Raw genomic sequence first — 22,879 nt, forward strand, 5'->3', positions numbered from 1 at the left:
TTCCACCAGTTGGCACTGGACAGCAGCCAGGAGTGGAAAACCTGGTTCATTCTCACCCTCACCATCAATTGCTAGATCAGGAAAACAATCATTTGTAGCAAACTTGTCTCTGTTCACTGGTGGGAATCAATTGACTCAAGATTGACCAGAGATGAGATAAATGACTTCTAAACATTCAGCTTTCTCTTTTAATTATTAGATTTTTATCCTCTTAATTACATTCAAAAGCCACAGATCAGCCCATCTCCCACAAGTGAATTTTAAAAAAAAGAGTATTACTCAGCACCATGTAAAAGAGATAAGCAAAAATTCAAGTATGTCAGTTATTTCCACAAAGTATTTATATTTGGGTACACAGTAAAACAACAACATGACAAAAAAGGAACGAAAAATTACATCTAAAAAAATAAAGTGCATAAATAACAATTTGGAAAATTAAATACAATTACAAGACCTCCCCTGTCTGAAACTTCTTGTTTCTGTACACAAAGGCTGTACAATCTCAATTTGGTAACTCATTTATAAAATATTAACAGATGGATAATTAGCAAATATTAATCCAATGTCTAGATTTTCCTCCTTTTGTTTTTGCTTTATGTCCAAAGTCTACTAAGTTCACTCGACTCCGACAGAAAGAGAGAGCATATTGTCAACAAAAGGTTATCCTTTTTGGCAAATTGTATGTTTGGCAAATATATATATGTATAGGTGTGGGGGTAAAAGAGTGAGTGAGAAAGAAATAATATTTAACAAAATGTTTTCATTTTCATGACTGCATTCTCTGTGATATGTCACAAAAAACAAATCCAAACATCATGAATTGGAATTCCTTATTGAAATTTTGCTTCAATTCATTTTCTTTGTTATTCTTCTTAACTCCAACTGCAAGCACCTTTGTACAAGGTCTATGTCACTTGTTTGATTGCTTGGATCCACTCTGACCTTTCAGCACGGGAACCGGCTTGAACGTAATAATGCACATCATCTGTGGTTATGATCTTGAAGAGATTACCCTGAACATTTCCCTTTATTCCTGAAAGATTGAATAATCAGAAAGATAAACATTTATGCTTGCTATATCAAAACAAGGACAGTTTTTCTTCCTCAAGATAGTAAAAACTGATTGGGTGAGCCAATCTTTGTAGCTCCCAAATACAAGCCATAGCTTTGAAGAGATCTAGAAATCTCTAAAACAAGGAACATCATAACTTGGAAAGGACCAACACAATTGTAATTCCTTTTTTATTGCCTTTCAATGCAGTTCTACCAGTTGTTAATAAAAGACAAAGTAAGACTGTAAGACCATAAGATCATAAGACATAGGAGTGGAAGTAAGGCTATTCGGTCCATCGAGTCCACTCAGCCATTCAATCATGGCTGATGGGCATTTCAACGCCACTTACCCACACTCTCCCACAGCCCTTAATTCCTTGCGAGATTAAGAATTTATCAATCTCTGCCTTGAAGACATTTAACGTCTCGGCCTCCACTGCACTCCGTGGCAATGAATTCCACAGGCCCCCACTCTCTGGCTGAAGAAATGTCTCCTCATTTCCATTTTAAATTGACCCCCTCTAATTCTAAGGCTGTGCCCACAGGTCCTAGTATCCCCACCTGACGGAAACAAATTCCCAGTGTCCACCCTTTCTAAGCCATGCATTGTCTTGTAAATTTCTATTAGATCTCCCCTCAACCTTCTAAACTCTAACGAACACAATCCCAGGATCCTCAGATGTTCATTGTATGTTAGGCCTACTATTCCAGGGATCATCTGTGTCAATCTGCGCTGGACACGCTCCAGTGCCAGTATGTCCTTCCTGAGGTATGGGGCCCAAAACTGGACACAGTATTCTAAACGGGGCCTAACCAGAGTTATATAAATTCTCAGTTATCAGATAAATATATCAGATAACCTCCTATTTTCAAACTCACTGTATATGCTGCACATTGCTACATCTTACTTACATTGTCAAAGTTGACATCTCACTTAACACTAACTTGGTGGAGAGCTACCTCTCCAACAGGTAAGAGAATCATGGTGTCGTCTTTAAATCTGGGCTTCCCAAACTGGGGGCTGGGACTCCATGTGAAGGCATCCTTTTCCCTTTTGCTCTCACAGGTTGCTTCTCCTAACTCTTCCAGCTCTAAGTTTTCACCAAGGGGTAGAAAATTTGGGAAGTGTTGCTTTATTCCTTAATATAGTGAAATGAAACCCATAGGTTGTACACTTTGCAGACATACTCCTCATTAAGTGGGCGGCACGGTGGCACAGTGGTTAGCACTGCTGCCTCACAGCGCCGGAGACCCGGGTTCAATTCCCGCCTCAGGCGACTGACTGTGTGGAGTTTGCACGTTCTCCCCGTGTCTGCGTGGGTTTCCTCCGGGTACTCCGGTTTCCTCCCACAGTCCAAAGATGTGCAGGTTAGGTGAATTGCCCATGCTAAATTACCCATAGTGTTAGGTAAGGGGTAAATGTATGGGTGGGTTGAGCTTCGGTGGGTCGGTGTGGACTTGTTGGGCCGAAGGGCCTGTTTCCACACTGTAATGTAATCTAATCTAAGTATCTTAAACAGTGGAAAACCAGCTTAATTTCTGGTCCATGATTGTTGCCATGCTTGTCTTAGAACTAAACTTTTCATAAGTATTTGATTTACAAATTGTTCTCAAAATGTGGGTGATATGAGCAAGTCCTGATTTATTGTCTTCCTAAAAAGATAATCGTCATTGTTCTTCATTAGTAACTGCATTGATAATTGAGCAGCTTGTTGGGATATTGCAGAGGCAATTAAGAGTCAACCAGGTTGTGGGAGGCTGAGCCGGGTTCTGCAGGAATTACAGGATCTCTTCCCTGAAAAACCAATTGTTTTTCATGATAATCCAAGAGTTTTTTTTTATTTTTGACGGTAGCTTGCAAATTACCAGATAGTTGGTTTGGACATTATCTTTTGTTCATAACTCACGAATGACTGACCATAATGTTACTGTAATTTTTCACACAATTTAATTTTACAATGAAATTTTGCTGAACTGATCCATCTACCTTGACCTGTTTTTAATAATGAAAAAACAACTCTCACCTGGTGGGATTCCATTGTCTTCCAAAGCAGACACCAAGCAGCCCCGAAGTGAAAATCCACCAACCGGCTGATCATTTTTTTCCTAATGATGTAAGACAGTTACTTCAGATCAATTGAGAAAAATCTTCCACTATTTACTCAAAGTTACTTTATGGAGTGTTAAAAGTATCAGAAACACACATTAAATGCAAGTTACAGTCAAATTTCTAATTCCAATGTTCCAGACTTTTGTCGTTCTATAGGACACAGTCTCAACAAACTCTACATAGAGGAACTGGATTACAGTGAAGCAAGGCTACAGTGCTACACCCCTGCTCTCTCTCTGGCTGTTTTACATAGTCACAGAGTCAAGCAACATCCAGAACATAGGTAGCCTGGCAGACGCAGCAGAGAGCCTGTTCATGAAGTTTCTCATCTTTGTGGCAGGCCATACTGCATTTTCATTGTGCTGTATCTACCGGGAGTATGAAAAGTTTGTCGGTCGTTCCTTCAAGCCACCATGTTCCTCCGGTGAGGTAGAGGTTAACAAGAGTACATCAAGAGAAAGGTGGATGAGATTTGATGGATTTCAGAGGACTTTTGTTTGGAGATCTGCATCCTTTTTTGCTAATGAAGCATTAGCTGGTAAAGAAGATTAAAATTCAGCTTTGAAACCCCAAAAGACAGCAACTCCGATAGTGCGGCTCTTCCTTGGGCACTAAACAGGAGTGTCAGCCAAGACTGTGCTTAAGTTACTGCATAAGAAATAAGAATAGGAGTCGGCTATTCGGCCCTTTGAGCTTGCTCCACTCTGCAATAGGGTTATGGCTGAACTACATTCTTCACATCCACTTTCCTGCCCTTTCTCTGTAATCCTTAATTCCCCTACTGACCAAGAAACTGTATATCTCAGCCTTAAATATACATCAGGACTCTGCCTCCACAGCTCTCCCTGTGGCAAGGAGTTCCAAACAATCTCAACCCTCGCAGGGGAGAAATTCCTCCACATCTTAGTCATAAATTTGCACATGTTTATCCTGAGACTGCAGTGGGTTTCAAACCTACAACCCTCTGACACACGGGGAAGATTGTTACTCATTGAGCAACAACTGACAGATCATTTTGAATATTGTAGGTGTTCAGGCAGCACAGGTGGCTCAGTAGTTAGCACTCTTGCCTCACAGTGCAAGGGACCCAGGTTCAATTCCTGCCTCAGGTGACTGTCTGTGTGGTTTTCCTCTGGGAGCTCTGGGTTTCTCCCACATTCCAAAGATGTGAAGTTTAGATGGATTAGCTGTGGGAAATGCAGAGTTCCAGGTATAGGGTAGGGGAGTGACTCTGGGTATCACAGAGATATACAACATGGAAACAGACTCTTCAGTCCAACTCATACATGCAACCAGATATCCTATCCTAATCTAGTCCCATTTGCTGGCACTTAGCCCCTATCCCTCTAAACCCTTCCTATTCATACACCCATCCAGATGCCTTTTAAATGTTGTCATTGTACCAGCCTCCACCACTTTGGCAGCATGTTCCATACATGCACCACACTTAGTGAAAATGTTGTCTCTTAGGTCCTTTTTAAATCTTTGCCCCGCCCCAGGGAAAAGACCTTGTCTGTATATCCTATCCATGCGCCTCATAATTTTATAAACCTCTATAATGTCACCCCTCAGCCTCTGACACTTCAGGGAAAATAGCCCCAGCCTATTCAGCCTCTCCCTATAGTTCAAATCCTCCAACTTTTGCAACATCCTCGTAAATCTTTTCTGCACCCTTTCAAATTTCACAACATCTTTCTGATAGCAGGGAGATCAGAGCTGCATGCAATATTCCAAAAGTGGCCTAACCAATGTCCTGTACAGCTGCAACATAACCTCCCAACTCCTGTACTCAATACTCTGACCAATAAAGGAAAACATACCAAACGCCTTCTTCACTATCCTATCTACCTGCGACTCTACTTTCAAGTCCTATGAACCTGCACTCCAAGGTCTCTTTGTTCAGTAACACTCCCTAGGAACCTACCAGTAAGTGTATAAGTCCTGCCCTGATTTGCATTTCCAAAATGCAGCACCTCACATTTACCCAAATACCCATCTGCCACTCCTCAGCCCATTGGCCCATCTGATCAAGATCCCATTTTACTCTGAGGTAACCTTCTTCACTGTCCACTACACCTCCAATTTTGGTGTCACCTGCAAACTTACTAACTATACCTCCAATGTTCACATCCAAACCATTTGTATAAATGATGAAAAGCAGTGGACCCCACACTGATCCTTGTGGCATACCACTGGTCACAGGCTTCCAGTCTGAAAGGCAACCCTCCACCACCACCCTCTGTCTTCTACCTTCAAGCCATTTCTGTATCCAAATGTACTTTACACAGAGGATGGTGGGTGTCTGGAACGTGTTGCCAGCAGAGGTGGTAGAGGCAGGCACGGTAGATTCATTTAAGATATATGTGGACAGATGCATGAGTAGGTGGGGAGCAGAGAGATACAAATGCTTAGGAATTGGGTGACAGGTTTAGACAGTAGATTTGAATTGGCTCAGGTTTGGAGGGCCGAAGGGCTGTAAATTTTCTTTGTTCTTTGTTTGTTCAAATGATAGTTTTCCCTGTATTCCATGAGACCTAACCTTGCTAACCAATCTACCATGATGAACCTTGTCAAACACCTTACTGAAGTCCATATTGATCATGTCCATTGCACTGCCCTCATCAATTCTCTTTGTTACTTCTTCAAAAAACTCAATAAAGTTTGTGAGACATGATTTCCCACGCACAAAGCCATGTTGACTATCCCTAATAAGTCCTTGTCTTTCCAAATGCATGTAAATCCTGTCCCTCAGGATCCCCTCCAACAACTTGCCCACGACCAATGTCAGGCTCACCAGTCTATAGTTCCCTGACTTTTCTTTACCACCGTTCTTAAGTAGTGGGATGCTCTTTGAAGAGTCAGTGTAGACTAATGTTGGGCTGAATTGCCTGTTTTCACACACTGTAGGGCTTATAAAAAATGTGAATGTGGCTAGATCAACATAAAGAGCTAAATGTGAGTATGAAGTACCATTGTTTGCCTTTCTGAACAGCTAATGACTCATGTCCTGTGCTTGCTGTCATATAGTATCTAAATTAGTAATAAAAGAATGATAGCATTTAGCAAAACATGCTGAAAATATTGGCAGCATCTGTAGAGACAGAAATAGAGCTAATATGTTTGATGACCTTTCATCAGAAACCCAATGATGAAAGTTCTGATGAAAAATATTTGATCTGACATGTTAAATCAATTTTGTATCTCTCTCCACGGATGCTAGCTGTGCTGCTCGATATTTCCAGCATAAGTTTGTTTTATTCCAGACTTCTACATTATTTTGCTGTTGTATCAGAGCATTAACACTTAGCTGGGTTTCGATGTAAGGGGTGGGGAGGGGATGCAGTTGAGGGGAACATACGTCCAAATTATGGGCTGATATTCAAAGTGGATACCCCACTCCAGTACGAGAACCAGTCTTATCACTCCTCAAGTGGTGTGACAGAGGCAGCTAGAGCTGCAGAGAAAATGCAAGTTAATAAAAACATGATAGTAACCTTGCAGGGATCGTAATAATGCAGATATGAAGGGTCTGCCCTCAAAACAAATCTTCTCACTTTCCAATTCTTCCTTTTGTGTCCCTAAATGAGAAGAGAAATTCATAATGTTCAGGTGTCTGGAAGTGAGAAATATTAATGTTTTAGAGATAATATAATTTTCCATAACATTCTAACAGGTAGAGTCAGGTTGTACAACAGCTCCTGGAATGTATTGAGATAGAACACAATTTGGTCTGGCAGTACGGGCGGCACTGTGGCACAGTGGTTAGCACTGCTGCCTCGCAGCACCAGAGTACTCGGGTTCAATTCCCTCCTCAGGCGACTCTCTGTGTGGAGTTTGCACATTCTCGCCGTGTCTGCGTGGGTTTCCTCCGGGTGCTCCGGTTTCCTCCCACAATCCAAAAATGTGCAGGTCAGGTGAATTAGCCACACTAAATTGCCCGTAATGTTAGGTGAAGGGATAAATGTAGGAGAATGGGTCTGGGTGGGTTACGCTTCGGCAGGTCGGTGTGGACTTGTTGGGCCGAAGGGCCTGTTTCCACACTGTAGGGAATCTAATAAATCTAATCTAAGATCTAATAAGTATCATTAGCCTTTCCATCGATAAAATAACATACTTCACTTCACTGGCTCCCCACAAAACTTTGGTTTACACAACAGATAAGATCCACATTTAAATTCAAATCTTGAGCACATTTGAAGCAGATTTATGGATATTTAATCATACTAGCTATTCCGCAATAGAATTAATGTCTGAGCAAGTACATACACTCAATTTGCAAACCAACCAGTGTAATAAGTGAAAATGTAAGCACGTTTTAACCATTCCTGTTATGTCACATCTAATTAAAACAAGGTCTTAAATAAAAGAACGATCCATTCTAAAGTTTCAAAGTGGCTGATTTTAACTTTATTTGGCAAATACACAAAAGGCCAAATCCATTATTTAGAAAAACAACCCCAAAAGAACTGCAGATGCTGTAAATTAGAAACAAAAACAGAAATTGCTGGAAAAGCTTCAACAGGTCTGGCAACATCTGTGCAGAGAAATGAGAGCTAATGTTTCAGGTCAAGTTACCCTTCCTCAGATCTGAATTGCTTTTCAAGCATTTTCTGTTTTTGTTTCCACTATTTAGAAAGTTTGATTTTCCTGATCCCTTTGGAGATGAGATAGGAGGCAAGCAGATTGGGATAATATCAGAGACTGGAGAAAGGTGGCTTGCTGATGCATTCCCATTGCCAGGGAGGTTTCCTGGTTGAGGAACTGGATCAATTTGCTGTGCCATAGTCAGGCAGCCTACTGGAGCCACATTTGTGGAGCAATGTAGCATTTTGCAAAGAGAGCAGCAACATTGCTCCCCACCTCATCCTCCACTCCCAACCAAATTCTCAACAGGTAGAGGATTGCCAACTCAATCAAGAAATGCCCCTGTAGCAGACCATCAGAGCTGAATGCTCCATGCATTAAAATTTATGCCAACAGCACAAAAGGCTGTAACTAAGACCCAAAGTAATACTCCATGTTAAAGCACCCTCACAATCCCTGAACCAGTGCTAACCTCCTTCAGTGAGCTCTGTCTATCACTCTTAATAGGTCAGTGAAGAGGGAAATAAGCACAAGGGGCATCAATTTGTGTCTGAACAGTATCAAAGTGGCCATTCCTCATGTGTGAGATGAGTCATCCTGAGTGAGATGTACAACCAGACTTGACCCTTTAACAGACATCCACACAGTAATACTTTCCAACAGTGACCTTTGAATAATTAGCTGTTCGGCAAGTTTATCAGGAACTTGGTAGTGACCAGGAATTGACCTCTATCCTTTCTGGTGTGTAATACTTCATTAACAAATTCAATTTAAAACTGTAGCAATTATTGTATCAACTCTGGGAAACATTGTCATAGATGGCATTGAGAGTCATAATTAAATAATGGTCATGCAGATTTTCTGAGAGAAGGCAGTGTTTTTTTTAAATCACAGGTACAATTTAAAACAGTTAATTGCAAAACATTTGCATTTAAAGCCAAATGAAACATAGATCAGGATTCAAGTTACCTGTTTCATCAAAAACCCCTGTTTCACAATCTTGCCACTAAGCTCCATTTGAGGTATTTCAATCTTATCATTTGAACTATCGGTCTTCCTCTCATTTTTTGCCTACAGTAAATGCAAAATACAAAAGTTAAGGTTTTGTAGCTTCCAGTCTAGAATCTACCTTCCACCCCAGACCACCACCAGCACAATTCTTACCACATCTGTACTGGAAATAATTTAATCATAAACCATTCTTGGGCTATCACCATCACAGGTAAGGCCAGTTTTAATGCCCATCCCGAGTTATCCTTGAACTGATTGACTCTGAACTATCCTCTGAAATGGATTAGCAAGTTAACCATATTTCTGTGGGCATAGATAGAACAAATTCAGTAAGGATTTGAGGTTGTTTCCCCTAAAGAACATTAGTGAACCAGATAGGTTTTTTTTCTGGCAATCTGGTAATTTAATGATTACCAACAATAATGAGACTAATATTTTACTTCAAATTTATTAAGTTTAAATTTCCACATGTATCATAGCGAGGCTTGAATTCATTTCAAAAGCATTAGCTTGGACCTTGAGATTACTCGGTCAGTAACAGTACTGCAATGCTACCCTCTTGAGAGTTGGGCAGAATAAAACATAGCTATACAGCATCCAGCCCCATCCATGCAGCAGGAAATGTAAAGGAGAAAAAAAAATTCTATCATGTTGTTACGAGCAGTGTCTGGAAATTCACATCCCATACCAGGATTAACATCCCTAACTTGGGTGGCATGCTGGATGTACACTGGCACTATATTCCCAAAATATCTTTAGAAGAGGAGGAAATGCACAGGGACAAAAGGAAAAAAAAAGCACTATACACTAGAGGAAACTTACAAAACAGTAAAGTGCAGTTGAATCATCGAGAAACTGCTCTGTGCCAGCAATATTCCAAACAGCTTTTGTACTTTTATTTCCGACTGGTTTAATGAGGTCATCTTCAATTAGCAGGGATGCTAAAGTGACACCATCTGAACGAGAATTGACAACATTCCTGGACACCAGCCAGTCAATCACTGTAGAGCCTATGGAGAGAAGAATGAAGATATTAAGACATTAGCAAACGAGTCATAGTTGGACTCGAAATGTTACCTCGGTCTCTCTCTTCATTGATGCTGCCAGACTTGCTGTGCTTTTCCAGCGTTTTTGGCGTTTGTTTGAGATAATTAGCCTGACTCACTGAGAATATGGAGAGTCATAGCTCTCCAAGCTGTCAGGTTGAAAACAAACTGTGGGCCTATGATCTAAAATGATATCTTTAAAACTAAGGTCTTATTGAAAGAATCACACTGCAAAACCTATACACTAATTTCATTTTGTTTCCTTTTTCTCTCTTTTTTTTAAGAAAAGACCTTCTGTTCCAAAAGGGACAATAGTCTTTGGCTTTTCTCACGCCATGTTCAAAAACCAATCTTTTCAAGAATTAGTTACCAAATGAAAACAAACATGAACAATTTAGAGTATCAGATGTTGACACAAATTGGGAATTCAAATGTGTTGCCTAGTCACACCCATGAACACAACAAGAGAATTACAGAGACACCTGACAGTCAAAGGACACGGAAACTCTAGTATTCAGCAGTGAAGGTCAAATCCAGAAACAACAGCAGCCGGTCACAAGTCTTGCATTAAAGGTTAATGAGAAAAAAAATGTTCACCAAATACAGCCCTACATTTTCAAAGTTCCTGATTTATTTTTCTGCTAATAGCAAAAATGGTTATGGGGATAATATGGGGTAAAAGGTACCCCCTATTGATCATATCAAATGTCAGAGAAGGTGAATGGGCTGAATAACTTACTTTTGATCTTGTATTCCTGTCATTGCCAACCATCCACCCTTGCTCAGCCATTCAATTTTTCTGAATTTCACAGAAGTTTGACAGCTTTTCTTCCTTTATCAAACCTATATTTCATATGTATTTAACCAAGATTTCACCCGCAAATACTTTTTGTTTCCCAAGTTCTGTGCAGTATTTTTGTACTCTGGGTAACAACACTGCATTTTCCAGAAACTACACTGACACTGAATACCGTTGACGTGCATAACTTCTTCAACTGTTAATGTCGCTTTTATTCTGACTTCTGACAAAATGTGCTCTTTTAGGAAAAAGGACAAGAGCACTTAGCAATCCACAGTGTTTGTCATTCAATAACATTGTGACTGATCCATGACTTGACTTACTGTCTCCATTTTTCACTGTGAAAAGATTCCAAACAGGATCCAAATACTTCCATAATTTTTTTCCAGAAGTAAAATCTGAATTCACAGAATAATTACTATAAAGGCGACTTCTTGTGCTTTCCTTAACATAGTTCCGCCTTTTAAATTAATTTACACGGGGAGATTATAGCTCCCTAAACAGCCACCTTGTGTCAATATTAAGAAAATTGTTTGTTTAATTAATATTAATTGGCATACACTGTGAATGAACTGGTAGAGAAAATAAGCTAATTTTCAATTGTATACAGGTCAAGTTTTCTAAATAATTGTTTGTCCTTTTGCAGCTATAAAAGAAGTCATAGTGTATTGAGACTTCTGGATGAAGCATTAGTGGAGGATAGTGTGTAGTTTTGAGTTCTATAGTATAGGAAATATGCTAAGCTAGAATGCCACCTGACATGAGGAAATATAAATGCAAATAGTGTGTTCAATTCTTCTGTGTTTCATGGTGAGAGTCTAGTGAATAGTCTATGCTCACTCTGTTTGATTAGTTAAACCTTGAGTATTAACTCAGAACAAAATAAGCAAATTACACAGAAGCTACTTTTAAACATTTAAATCGATATTTTAAACATTATATAAAATGTTGGATAAAGTTACAACTCATTCAGAAACTAATGACATCTCTGCATTGTTCTGAAGAAAACTAAACATGAGAGATATGCAACATGAAGTATGACATGAAGAATTGGGACTGCTTTTATCAGAATAGTGCAATTTGATGAAGGTGTTCAAAACTGATACAAAGATAATTGAGATTGTTTCCAGCAATTCAGGGGCCTGGAATAAAATAGCAGCGATAGAAGGCTAATTCATCCTGAAAGCAGCATCACCTTTTGGACACAGTGTGTCAGTCTGTAAGAATCAGTTAGTAACCAAAGGAGAGAACAAGTCACCATTTAAGAATAATTTCAGCAGATGACTGAAGGGGCAATAAATGAATAGGAACCACAATGGATACATGGGATTAAGTCAATGTGACTCTATTTAATCATGATGTTATTCAAAAATGTTTTAAGTGCTTGAATCAAAATAAATCCTTTATTATTATTAAACTAAAGTGAATAAGTACCACTAAAACTGAATGACATTTGATGGGTCTGCAAACCAATGCAAATGGTCATCGAAATAGCTGCAGGTCTTATCACCTTCTGGATGAAATGGAACTATTGGGAAGAGAAAGCAAAAGAGATGGAGGGGAATTAACCAAGGCACCCATCCTTCATAGCTGACCAAGTCACTGTGACTGGGAGATGTACATTGTACAGTGGGTGGGGGGGGGGGGGGGGGTGGAGTGGAGTCAGATGAGGAAAGTATAAAGGCTTACTGTGATCCCAAACAAAGTCAAACAGCTTGTTAGTGCTCATTGTTCAAAGTACACATGTGAATGGTCATTTGAACGTGGTACAAGAGGACTGTGTGGAGCTACATCTTCAGATGGAGAGGGAAGAAAATTAGACAGAGAAATTGTAAAATTAAACTTGAACCTTCTCCAAGTTTCCTCATTGCCTTGCTTACCTGTGAAACACAGTTTGTAGGTATTCCCATATTCGCCATTTGTCATCTCTTTGATCCCACTGTTGGACTCTTGCATGTCAATGATTAAATGACTACAAATTAAGAAGATGGTATTATTTATTTTATATATTTATCCATTCTCAGATGTGGAGTGCTGCTGGAAACATATTTATTGCCCAGTCCTAAATGTGCTGAGAATTTGGTGAGAGACTTCTCCTTGAATTGCTGAAAGTAGCTTTAGTCCAACTGACACCTTTGTGGGTCACTTCAGAGACCAATTAGGAGTCAACAACATTAATGTGGGTTTGGTGTCACAAATAGACCAGATCAAATAGTGTGGCAGATTTCCTTCCCTGAAAGAAATTAGTAAGCAGTTGAGTTTTAAGGTCCATGGACAAATTATTGTTACCAGCTTCAGATTTCTAGATGGTTTTTCAAATCTAAATTCAAAATTCTCAGATTCCTGGACACCGAAATCTCTCTGCTCATCTACACTACCAAGAATCTTACCATTAGCCCAGTACTTTGCATTCCGGTTACTCCGACCAAAGTGAATCACCTCACACTTGTCCATTTGCCACCTCTCAGCCCAGCTCTACAGCTTATCTATGTCTGTCTGTAACCTACTATATCCTTTGTCACTATCCACAACTCCACCGACCGTAGTGTCATCTGCAAATTTACTAACCCCACCCTTCCACACCCTCATCCAGGTCGTTTATAAAAGTGACGAACAGCAGTGGACCCAACACCGACCCTTGTGGTACACCACTGGTAACTGGACTCCAGGATGAACATTTCCCATCATTTCCCATCACCTTCTGTCTTCTTTCAGTAAGCCAATTACTGATCCAAACTACTATATCTCCCACAATCCCATTCCTCCACATTTTGTACAATAGCCTACTGTGGGGAACCTTATCGAATGCCTTGCTGAAATCCATATACACCATATCAACCGGTTTACTCTCATCTACCTGTTTGGTCACATTCTCAAAGAACTCAATAAGGTTTGTGAGGCACAACTTAGTCTTCACAAAACCGTGCTGACTATCCCTAATCAAATTATTCTTTTCTAGATGATTATAAATCCTATCTCTTATAACCTTTACCAACACTTTACCAACAACTGAAGTGAGGCTCACTGGTCTATAATTACCAGGATTGTCTCTACTCCCCTTCTTGAACAGGGGAACCACATTTGCTATCCTCCATTCTTCTGGCACTAATCGTGTAGATAATGACAATTTAAAGATCAATGCCAAATGCTCGGCAATCTCCTCCCTGGCTTCACAGAGGATCCTAGGGTAGATCCCATCTGGCCCAGGGAATTTATCTATTTTCACACTCTGCAGGTTTTCTAATACCTATTCCTTGTGAACCTCAATCACACCTAGTCTAGTAGCCTGCATCTCAGTATTCTCCTCGACAACATTGTCATTTTCTAGAGTGAATACTGTTGAAAAATATTCATTTAGTGCTTCCCCTATCTCCTCTGACTCTGCACACAACTTCCCACTACTATACTTGACCGGCCCTAATCTTACTCTCATCATTCTTTTCTTCCTTAAATACCTATAGAAAGCCTTAGGTTTTACCCTGATCCTATCCGCCAACAACTTCTCATGTCTCCTCCTGGCTCTTCTGAGCTCTCTCTTTAGGTCTTTCCTGGTTACCTTGTAACCCTCAAGCGCCCTAACTGAGCCTTCACATCTCATCCTAACATAAGCCTTCTTCTTCCTCTTGACCAGAGATTCCACTTCCTTCGTAAACCACAGCTCCCGCGCTCTACAGCTTCCTCCCTGCCTGACAGGTACATACTTATCTAGGACACACAGTAGCTTTTCCTTGAATAGGCTCCACATTTCTAATGTGCCTATCCCCTGCAGTTTCCTTCTCCATCCTATGCTTCCTAAATCTTGCCTAATCGCATCATAATTGCCTATCCCCCAGCTGTAACTCTTGCCCAGTGGTATACACCTATCCCTTTCTATCACTAAAGTAAACATAACAGAATAGTTTCAATAGACTCACAACCGTTGGAGAGAAAAAAAATTACCTCATCTCTGACAACCTCTTAGTTTTGCAACAAATAGTTCTAGATTCTCCCAAAAGAGGAATTGTGCTCTCCAAATCAGTCCTATCAAGATCCCTAAGTATTGTGTATGTTTTAAACAAGAATATAAAGATAATCACAGTAATGGTGACCCTGACAATATCCATAATAATCACCAAATCTCACCATAGAAAGGAGGTCTGCATCTGGTCTTTATATGCCTGTGCATTAACAGCTATGTGGTTGATTCCTAACTACCCTCAGAAATAGTCACTCAGCAATTAAGTACGGGCATCGAAAAGTGTGGTGCTGGAAAAGCACAGGTCAAGTGGCATCTGAGGAGCAGATGAGTCGACCTTTTGGACATAAGCCCTTCATCAGGAATGTTGGGGGTGGGAATGCAGGAAGGGGGCTGAGAGATAAATGAGGGGGGGGATGGGTAGGGCTGAGGGGAAGGTGGCTTGGAAGGTGATAGGTAGATGCAGGTGGGGGGTGATGGTGATAAATCAGAGCGGAGGGTGGAGCGGAGAGGTGGGAAGCAAGCTGGACAGGTGGGAGAATTCAATAGGGTGGTGCCCAGTTGGAGGGTTGGATCTGGGATGAGGTGGGGGCGAGGGGAGATGAGGAAACTGGTGAAATTGAAGTTAAATTAAAGATGGGCAACAAGTATTGGCTTTGCCTGTGATGCCCATATCCTATCAAAGTGTAAAGATGAATTTCACAAATAGAATGGCAATTTGGTAGGACTTCATTGTCACTCAGCCCATGTAGAACTATCCTCTGAAATAAGACAGCAATTTATGAACCAGATGGAAAAAATATTGAGGAGAGGAAATCAAGATATACTAAAAGCTATGAAACAGAGGAGTGATGCTTACCTGAGGCAAATATTTGCCGGTAGTTCAAAGGCCATGTTTGAACCATTTGATTGCTCTTGCCCTTCTGGATTTGATGCTCTGATCATTTTTTGAATGTCCGCAGCCCAAGAATCTCGCTGCTCGCGGGAAGAAGCTTCGAGGAAATGCTCAACAGAATTTATTGCCTTCAATTTAATCACCAGCTGGAATATAGGTGAATATTTCTTTCAGACTTGATTTCAAAAGTCTTGTGCTCAGTGACAAAACTTTCCAGCAATAGAATCTCGGCACCTCTCTTTGACATTCAACAGCAATACTATCACTGAATTCTCCACCATCAACATCCTGGAGACTTCCCAGTAAGCAGAAATGACACTGGACCAGGAATATAAATGCTGCAGCTACAACAGTTGGTCAGAGGCAAGTGTTCTGTAGTGAGTGACTCACCTTCTGACCTCCCAGTGCCTTTCCACAAAACACAAGTCTGCGGTGTAATGGAATACTCTCCACTTGCATGGACGAGTGCAGATCCAGCACTCATCAAGGACAAAGCAGCCCCCTCAAAGCAGCAGCATCTGCCACCAGTACAGTAAGGAGCAGCAAGCATTATGCATGAGATGCACTGCAGCAAATTGCTGGAACTTCTTCAACAAATTTTCCCAAACCCATGATTTTTAGCTTTTGGAACATAGCAGGAACATGGGAACACCACCAGCTTTAATATCTCAAGTCACACACTATTCTGAATTGAAAGTATTTACTGTTCCTTCACCTTCACCAATTCTTGGAACTCCCTCTCTCATCACATTGTGTGTATACACCTACACTGTAGAGATTGCAACAGTTAAAGAAGGCAGTTCACCACTGTCTATTCAATGCCTTGCAAAAGACTCCCACATCTTATGATTAAATAATACTGATTATGTAACACAATTGTGCAATTTGCATTCCTTCAAACATTGCTGAGGGAATACAGATCTGTCAAGGGTCTAAATGCACTGTATCATTGTAAAACAATGCTTTTGGAATCAAGCAGTTCTTGTCTATGCTGTTAAATGATCTCATCCTGGAAGGTGGTCCCAAGTTGCACCGCATGAAATGTGTCAATTCTTAGTCCCTCTGCTGTAAGAACTTTCTGGGCTCACAATTTGATCAAAGTAAAAGAAAAACAAATAATGTTTAAGCTCTTTGATTAGCTTAATAGAGAATTCACATCCATACAGAATTATGATAATTATGAAGACTGGAGGTTGACAAACATGGTGCCACAGTTTAAGAAGGGCGGTAAAGACAAGCCAGGGAACTATAGACCGGTGAGCCTGACCTCGGTGGTGGGCAAGTTGTTGGAGGGAATCCTGAGGGACAGGATGTACATGTATTTGGAAAGGCAAGGACTGATTAGGGATAGTCAACATGGCTTTGTGCGTGGGAAATCATGTCTCACAAACTTGATGGAGTTTTTTGAAGAAGTAACAAAGAAGATTGATGAGGGCAGAGCAGTAGATGTGATCTATATCGACTTCAGTTAGGCATTCAACAAGGTTCCCCATGGGAGACTGATTAGCAAGGTTAGATCTCATGGAATGCAGGGAGAACTAGCCATTTGGATACAGAACTGGCTCAAAGGTAGAAGACAGAGGGTGGTGGTGGAAGGTTGTTTTTCAGACTGGAGGCCTGTGACCAGTGGAGTGCCACAAGGATTGGTGCTAGGTCCTCTACTTTTTTGTCATTTACATAAATGATTTGGATGCGAGCATAAGAGGAACAGTTAGTAAGTTTGCAGATGACATCAAAATTGGAGGTGTAGTGGACAGCGAAGAGGATTACCTCAGATTACAATGGGATCTTGATCAGATGGGCCAATGGGCTGAGAAGTGGCAGATGGAGTTTAATTCAGATAAATGTGAGGTGCTGCATTTTGGGAAAGTGATTCTTAGCAGGACTTATACACTTAACGGTAAGGTCCTAGGGTGTGTTGCTGAACAAGACGACCTTGGAGTGCAGGTTCATAGCTCCTTGAAAGTGGAGTCGCAGGTAGATAGGATGGTGAAAAAGGCGTTTGATACGCTTTCCTTTATTGGTCAGAGTATTGAGTACAGGAGTTGGGAGGTCATGTTGCGGCTGTACAGGACATTGGTTAGGCCACTGTTGGAATATTGCATGCAATTCTGGTCTCCTTCCTATCGGAAAGATGTTGTCAAACTTGAAAGAGTTCCGAAAAGATTTGCAAGGATGTTGCCAGGGTTGGAGGATCTGAGCTACAGGGAGAGGCTGAACAGGCTGGGGCTGTTTTCCCTGGAGCATCGGAGGCTGAGGGGTGACCTTATAGTGGTTTACAAAATTATAAGGGGCATAGATAGGATAAATAGACAAAGTTTTTTCCCTGGGGTCGGGGAGTCCAGAACTAGAGGGCATAGGTTTAGGGTGAGAGGGGAAAGATATAAAAGAGACCTACGGGGCAACGTTTTCACACAGAGGGTGGTACGTGTTTGGAATGAGCTGCCAGAGGAAGTGGTGGAGGCTGGTACAATTGCAACATTTAAGAGGCATTTGGATGGGTATATGAATAGGAAGGGTTTGGAGGGATATGGGCTGGGTGCTAGCAGGTGGGACTAGATTGGGTTGGGATATCTGGTCGGCATGGATGGGTTGGACCAAAGGGTCTGTTTCCATGCTGTACATCTCTATGACTCTATAAGTAGGATGACAACTCAGTTGAAGTGATAATGAAGAAGCAACCATGGCTTAGTGGTCCTGGGAGGAATGGGGCAAAGAAAGCCAACCAGGGATTGTGAATTTCCAGAACAATGAAGGAACTTTCAGAAAGGAATATCCAATTGAGATTTTATATTCAATTGTAAAATTGCAGTTAAAAGAAACAAGGATTTAGACAACAGCATGTTTTGTAGTTCTTACCGGCCTGTTTTCATAATCCATACAGGGACAGTGGACAGTACATCCTTCCAGAGAAATAATGCGTCTGGGACGAGACTCCTTCTTTCCTCCTTCTATTTTGTAGTAGAGAAGCTGGTCCTTGGACAATACAAACCATCTCACTTTCCAGTTGTGAACAATGTGACCCTGAAAATAAAAGTTTATCTTAAAAATCTTGCAAGCAAACCCTAAAGTACAGAAACTTCACACTAGGCCAATACACATCTAAATGTTTTTTTCCACAAGAAAATGTATTTATCCACATCAGCACTGAATTTTAATAAATCGGGGACAAGAGCATTCTTTATAGTGTAATGTTCATTGTTCTATGAAACAAACCAGTGGAAACGGAGCTGCATCTCTAAGCAGGTAGCACTGCTTAAATGATGTCAATTCTTAAATCCTGTGCTGTAAGAAATACCTTATTCATTATCTGATAATTTAAAAGAAAAAGAAATAATGTTTAGCTCTTTGACTAGCTTAGTAGAGAATTCACATTCAAACCAAATTATGACAATTAAACAGGATGACAACCATGTACGAGACAGGTTTTTCACAATGCATCTATATAATTAAATGACTTGCTTTGAGTGCATACCTATGAAGGTATGTGAGCATTTAATTAGCTATAATCCACAAAGGATGTTTAGCATCTCTCTCCTGTAGAGAGAGATGTAATTATTATATTTAGCTGGAGGGGCACCACTCTGTGAATGTGGGACAAGGTGAGGAGGCAGGGGGTCCATGATCCATAAGGCGTAAGAGGATTGACTTTTGCAGTTGGAGTCATTTTGCCTTTGACTGTAGCTAGCCTGTACATTTAAATTATCACAACAAACTTGAAATCCTGACTAATTCAGATCATGCTTAATTGTTAATTGCAAAAATCGCAGTTGGAACTCATTGCATCAAATTATGATAAGACAGACAAGAAATATCAACAAGAACCTACAAGCAGCACAAAAAAACCCAATAAACAATGAACATGAAAATAACATTCTCAATGTATTTTTTCAAGTGTTCTTTGGTTGCTATTTTCCTTTTGCATTAACACAATCCTATGGTGCATTGAACTATTATATTTAAGACAACAGGCTGAATTGGTACACCGAATAGACACGTTGTGGGGAGAAAACAGACTTTTCTTTCCTCTGACATTTTACTCCTGGTGATATAGTATTGAATCATTCATAAGATTCCAAATGATGGTTAATTCATTTCAGCAGCTGAGATTATAATGGACCTGCTCATCAGCCCTAGGGATCAGAGAAAAAAGAAACAAAACTCATTCCTGATGAAGGGCTTTTGCATGAAATGTTGATTTTCCTGCTCATCGGATGTTGCCTGACCTGCTGTGCTTTTCCAGCACCACTCTAATCTTGACTCTGATCTCCAGCATCTGTAGTACCCACATCTGCCTATGAAACAAAACTGGTCAAGTGTACTTCCAGTTTGGATCCATCGTCTCCAGTTGGACATCTTTGGATATTAGCTCTTTTAGCTATGACTCCTTCTGCAATCAAATATTCCCCTCACACTGTCTTGTGGTTAAAGACCAATGGAGCAATATATCTTCTCACATTCCTGGGACTGTACTTCAGTTTTCTTTTACCTCCAGGTCACACAGTCGGGAGAATGATGGTATTATAGAACAGAAAAGCACAAACGGAGGCCATTCAGCCCATTGTGCCTACATGAGATAACAAAGAAAATGTCCTAACACTGCCTGTGTCACCTTGCTTCAATTCTGCTTTTCAGAATGGTGCCAATAACCACATAAAAGACTGCAGTCTCTGCCTCCTGAACAAAGACTAAACAGCTCTCCAGACAAACATGGCGATAAAGAGAGGTTTTACAAGCCTCAGCCTCAGTGATTTAGTATCACGACTGTGCAAGAAGAAATAATCTCCGTCCCCTCAGTGCCACATCATGGAAAGAGCAACAAGATACAATTGTCTCTCACCTCCAAGAAAGGCAACATATACCAGTGGTGATTAATGAGAGTGGGAAGAAAAACTAGTGAGGGAGTGTTTCAATCCCCAACTTGCAAATACTCAAGTATTATGTGCATTGGAGTCCAAACGATGAAAGAATTTGGGGAGAAACAAACTTAAAGAAACCAAAGCAGCAGCTAATAAAGTGAAAAAAATATAGAAAAAAAGAACAGAAGTATCAGAAAGTATTTCTGTGTGAAGTTTAGGCTTTAATTTTACATGGCAGAATTTTTACAGTACGCTGAAAATATTTTCAAACTCCTCCCAGCACTAATTACAGATTCAAAGCAATCATGATTTCCACTGATTCAGTTTTAAGGTTGTCACTGTAAATATCAAGCAGTACTGGCACGGGAATTATTTTACCAGGTCAAATGAGAGATAATAAATCAGATTCTCTTACCCTTTTCACCAAGAATCCCTCCCTTGATACAGCTGTTTCTCGTTGCATGTTAACTGCCAAATATCCAGGTTCCCTCTGTGCTCAGGACCAAATTGCCAAGCTTTAAATATTGCAGGAAATGCCTCATTGAGACACGCTGATGAGTCAACCATCCTCTCCACACCTTGTTTACAGTCTGTATGACTAATTCTGAGTAATGTTTGCCTCCAGCAGGTTACTTCAGAAACAGGATTTGACCAGCAGGTGTTGTGAATAAAACATTCCCTTTATGGCTGGTAAGAAAATCAGAAGGACACAACAACCTTTCACAGGAAACAGTGAAGTGCGTTGGATTTGAGGATTTTGTAAAGGCATCCAACACAGAGGCTTCATCAAGAAAGTTAGGTGGACTTCTGTTGTTACTTGCGCAGGCAAGGACAAGGTAATGCATTTCAATACGATTTTCTGCACTTGAAAAGAAACAACCCAAGGTTTGAGACTGTACTTGCATTCATAGCACCTTTCATAAGGCACAGAATAAATTGTTTCCTGATGTCTTCTCACTATTCTTTCAAAGAGAAGTTTGGCATTTATGGTCGAACCTATGGCAATGAGATAATTAACCAGTAGATGCCTTGTTGAAATTCATAGCTCCCTTTATTCTGTGTCACTACTCCTGTCCTATCCAATGGTATAGTTTGGAATTTTAAAAAGCAAGTGTATTGGCCCAACTCACGGAGAACAAATTAGAGATGGCATAACAGTATTCTGGCCCAGGATCACTGATTCATACTCCCACAATAGATTGAACATGAGGTCAGTAAAGGGTGGAAAGATGGAGTCGTGTCAGATTGGATGGGTCAGGCATAGGGTGTTGGTGAAGATTGGAGAGCTACCTTTACCATGCATGGCGCTGAGCAAAATCACGAAGAGCATCCTTTTGACACACCTCCAACATCATTCCATCTTCATCCAACTGTGGCTTCACTTGATTCCATTCTTACCTATCACTTGCAATATGGCTTCTCTGCCCACTCCTAAATGGTTACTTCTAATGTGTCCCTCCTATTGATCATGCTGCCCCTCAGTGATAATATCCAGAGACACAGTCAGTTTTCACATCACCACAGCCTCTCTTGAACAGTTCAACCAAGATCTTCTAAGCTAAAGGTTCCTGTAGCAGTCCACATACAAATTGACCCATGTAAATAAAAAGTAGTGTGCAGCTGTGCAAAACTAAATATTTAAAGGGGCCACAAGCATAAACAAATCACTCACACTCTGTGAAAAAATCTGAGGGTACATTGTCCTGTATTGCCTCTGTAAACACTGCTTTACCAGACTGCTTGTTGGGCATGCAGTATTGAATGAGCAGAAATTTCCTATTAACAAGACTGAAGCCATTATCTTCAGTCTCCATCGCATATTCCATTCGTAGCTGCTGACTCCATCCATCCAACTGTCTGAGGTAGAACCAGACTGTATCCTTGGTGTCATATCTACCCTTTAGTGGATTTCTAAACACATATCTGCAACATCACTAAAACAGCTCATTTTGATCTTAGTGATATCGTCCTACTCCACTGTCTCCCAGCTCATCAGCTGCTGAAACCTTCATGCATGCTTTTTGCCCCTTTAGACTTGACTATTCCAATGCTGTCCTGGCCATTCTTCCAAATTCATCCCTGGAACTCATTCATAACTCTGCTTGTGACCTCTTACACCATAAGTTGCTAACTAGGCCTCCTGTGTTTGTCACTTACATTGGTTCCCAGTCTGGGAATGCCTCAATATTAAGATTATCATTTATGTTTTCATTTTAAAATATCCTATCTCACCAGCTCTAAAACTCTCCGAGATATCTGTACTGTAATTCCAACCTCTTGAGCATTGCCAATTTTAATCCCAACATACCAAAGACTAGGCCTTCAGCTGTCAAATTCCCTTACCCTGTAATTTCCTCACTAAACTTCTCCTTAAGACACACCAAAACATATTTTTTTGTCTGAGGCTTTGGCCATCTGTCTTAATTTTTCCTTATGTGTGAAGTTTTATTTTATATTGTCTTGTGAGTTACCTTGGGGTATTTTTGTTACATCGAAATATTATACAATACTTTGGGGCAGCATGGTGGCTCAGTGGTTCACACTGTTGCCTCACAGCACCAGGGACT

At 40.6% G+C, this 22,879-nt stretch overlaps 1 protein-coding gene across 1 annotated transcript; it reads right to left on the reverse strand.

The window, feature by feature from the left end:
* Positions 1-323: 323 nt before the first annotated feature.
* On the reverse strand, positions 324-20,790 carry plek2 (pleckstrin 2). The gene is made up of 9 exons (XM_072567859.1): positions 20,728-20,790; positions 18,313-18,477; positions 15,418-15,599; positions 12,484-12,575; positions 9,581-9,768; positions 8,717-8,818; positions 6,658-6,741; positions 3,078-3,159; positions 324-1,033 (listed from the first exon to the last, which is right to left on the reverse strand). The coding sequence occupies exons 1-9, from the start codon at positions 20,773-20,775 to the stop codon at positions 906-908; spliced, it is 1,071 nt and encodes a 356-aa protein (XP_072423960.1). The 5' UTR covers positions 20,776-20,790; the 3' UTR covers positions 324-905.
* Between the last annotated feature and the right edge of the window lie 2,089 nt (positions 20,791-22,879).

The sequence above is a fragment of the Chiloscyllium punctatum genome, chromosome 4, assembly GCF_047496795.1.
Source record: "Chiloscyllium punctatum isolate Juve2018m chromosome 4, sChiPun1.3, whole genome shotgun sequence".
NCBI lineage: Eukaryota > Metazoa > Chordata > Chondrichthyes > Orectolobiformes > Hemiscylliidae > Chiloscyllium > Chiloscyllium punctatum.

Bases quoted from the DNA above. Each gene is read 5' to 3' on its own strand.
- plek2 (XM_072567859.1), bottom strand. From the start codon at position 20,775: ATGCAACGAGAAACAGCTGTATCAAGGGAGGGATTCTTGGTGAAAAGG. The intron at 12,576-15,417 runs GTAAGCATCACT...CTTAATTTGTAG, and splicing joins CCGGCAAATATTTGCCTCAG to TCATTTAATCATTGACATGC. The intron at 1,034-3,077 runs GTGAGAGTTGTT...TCAATCTTTCAG, and splicing joins AGACAATGGAATCCCACCAG to GAATAAAGGGAAATGTTCAG.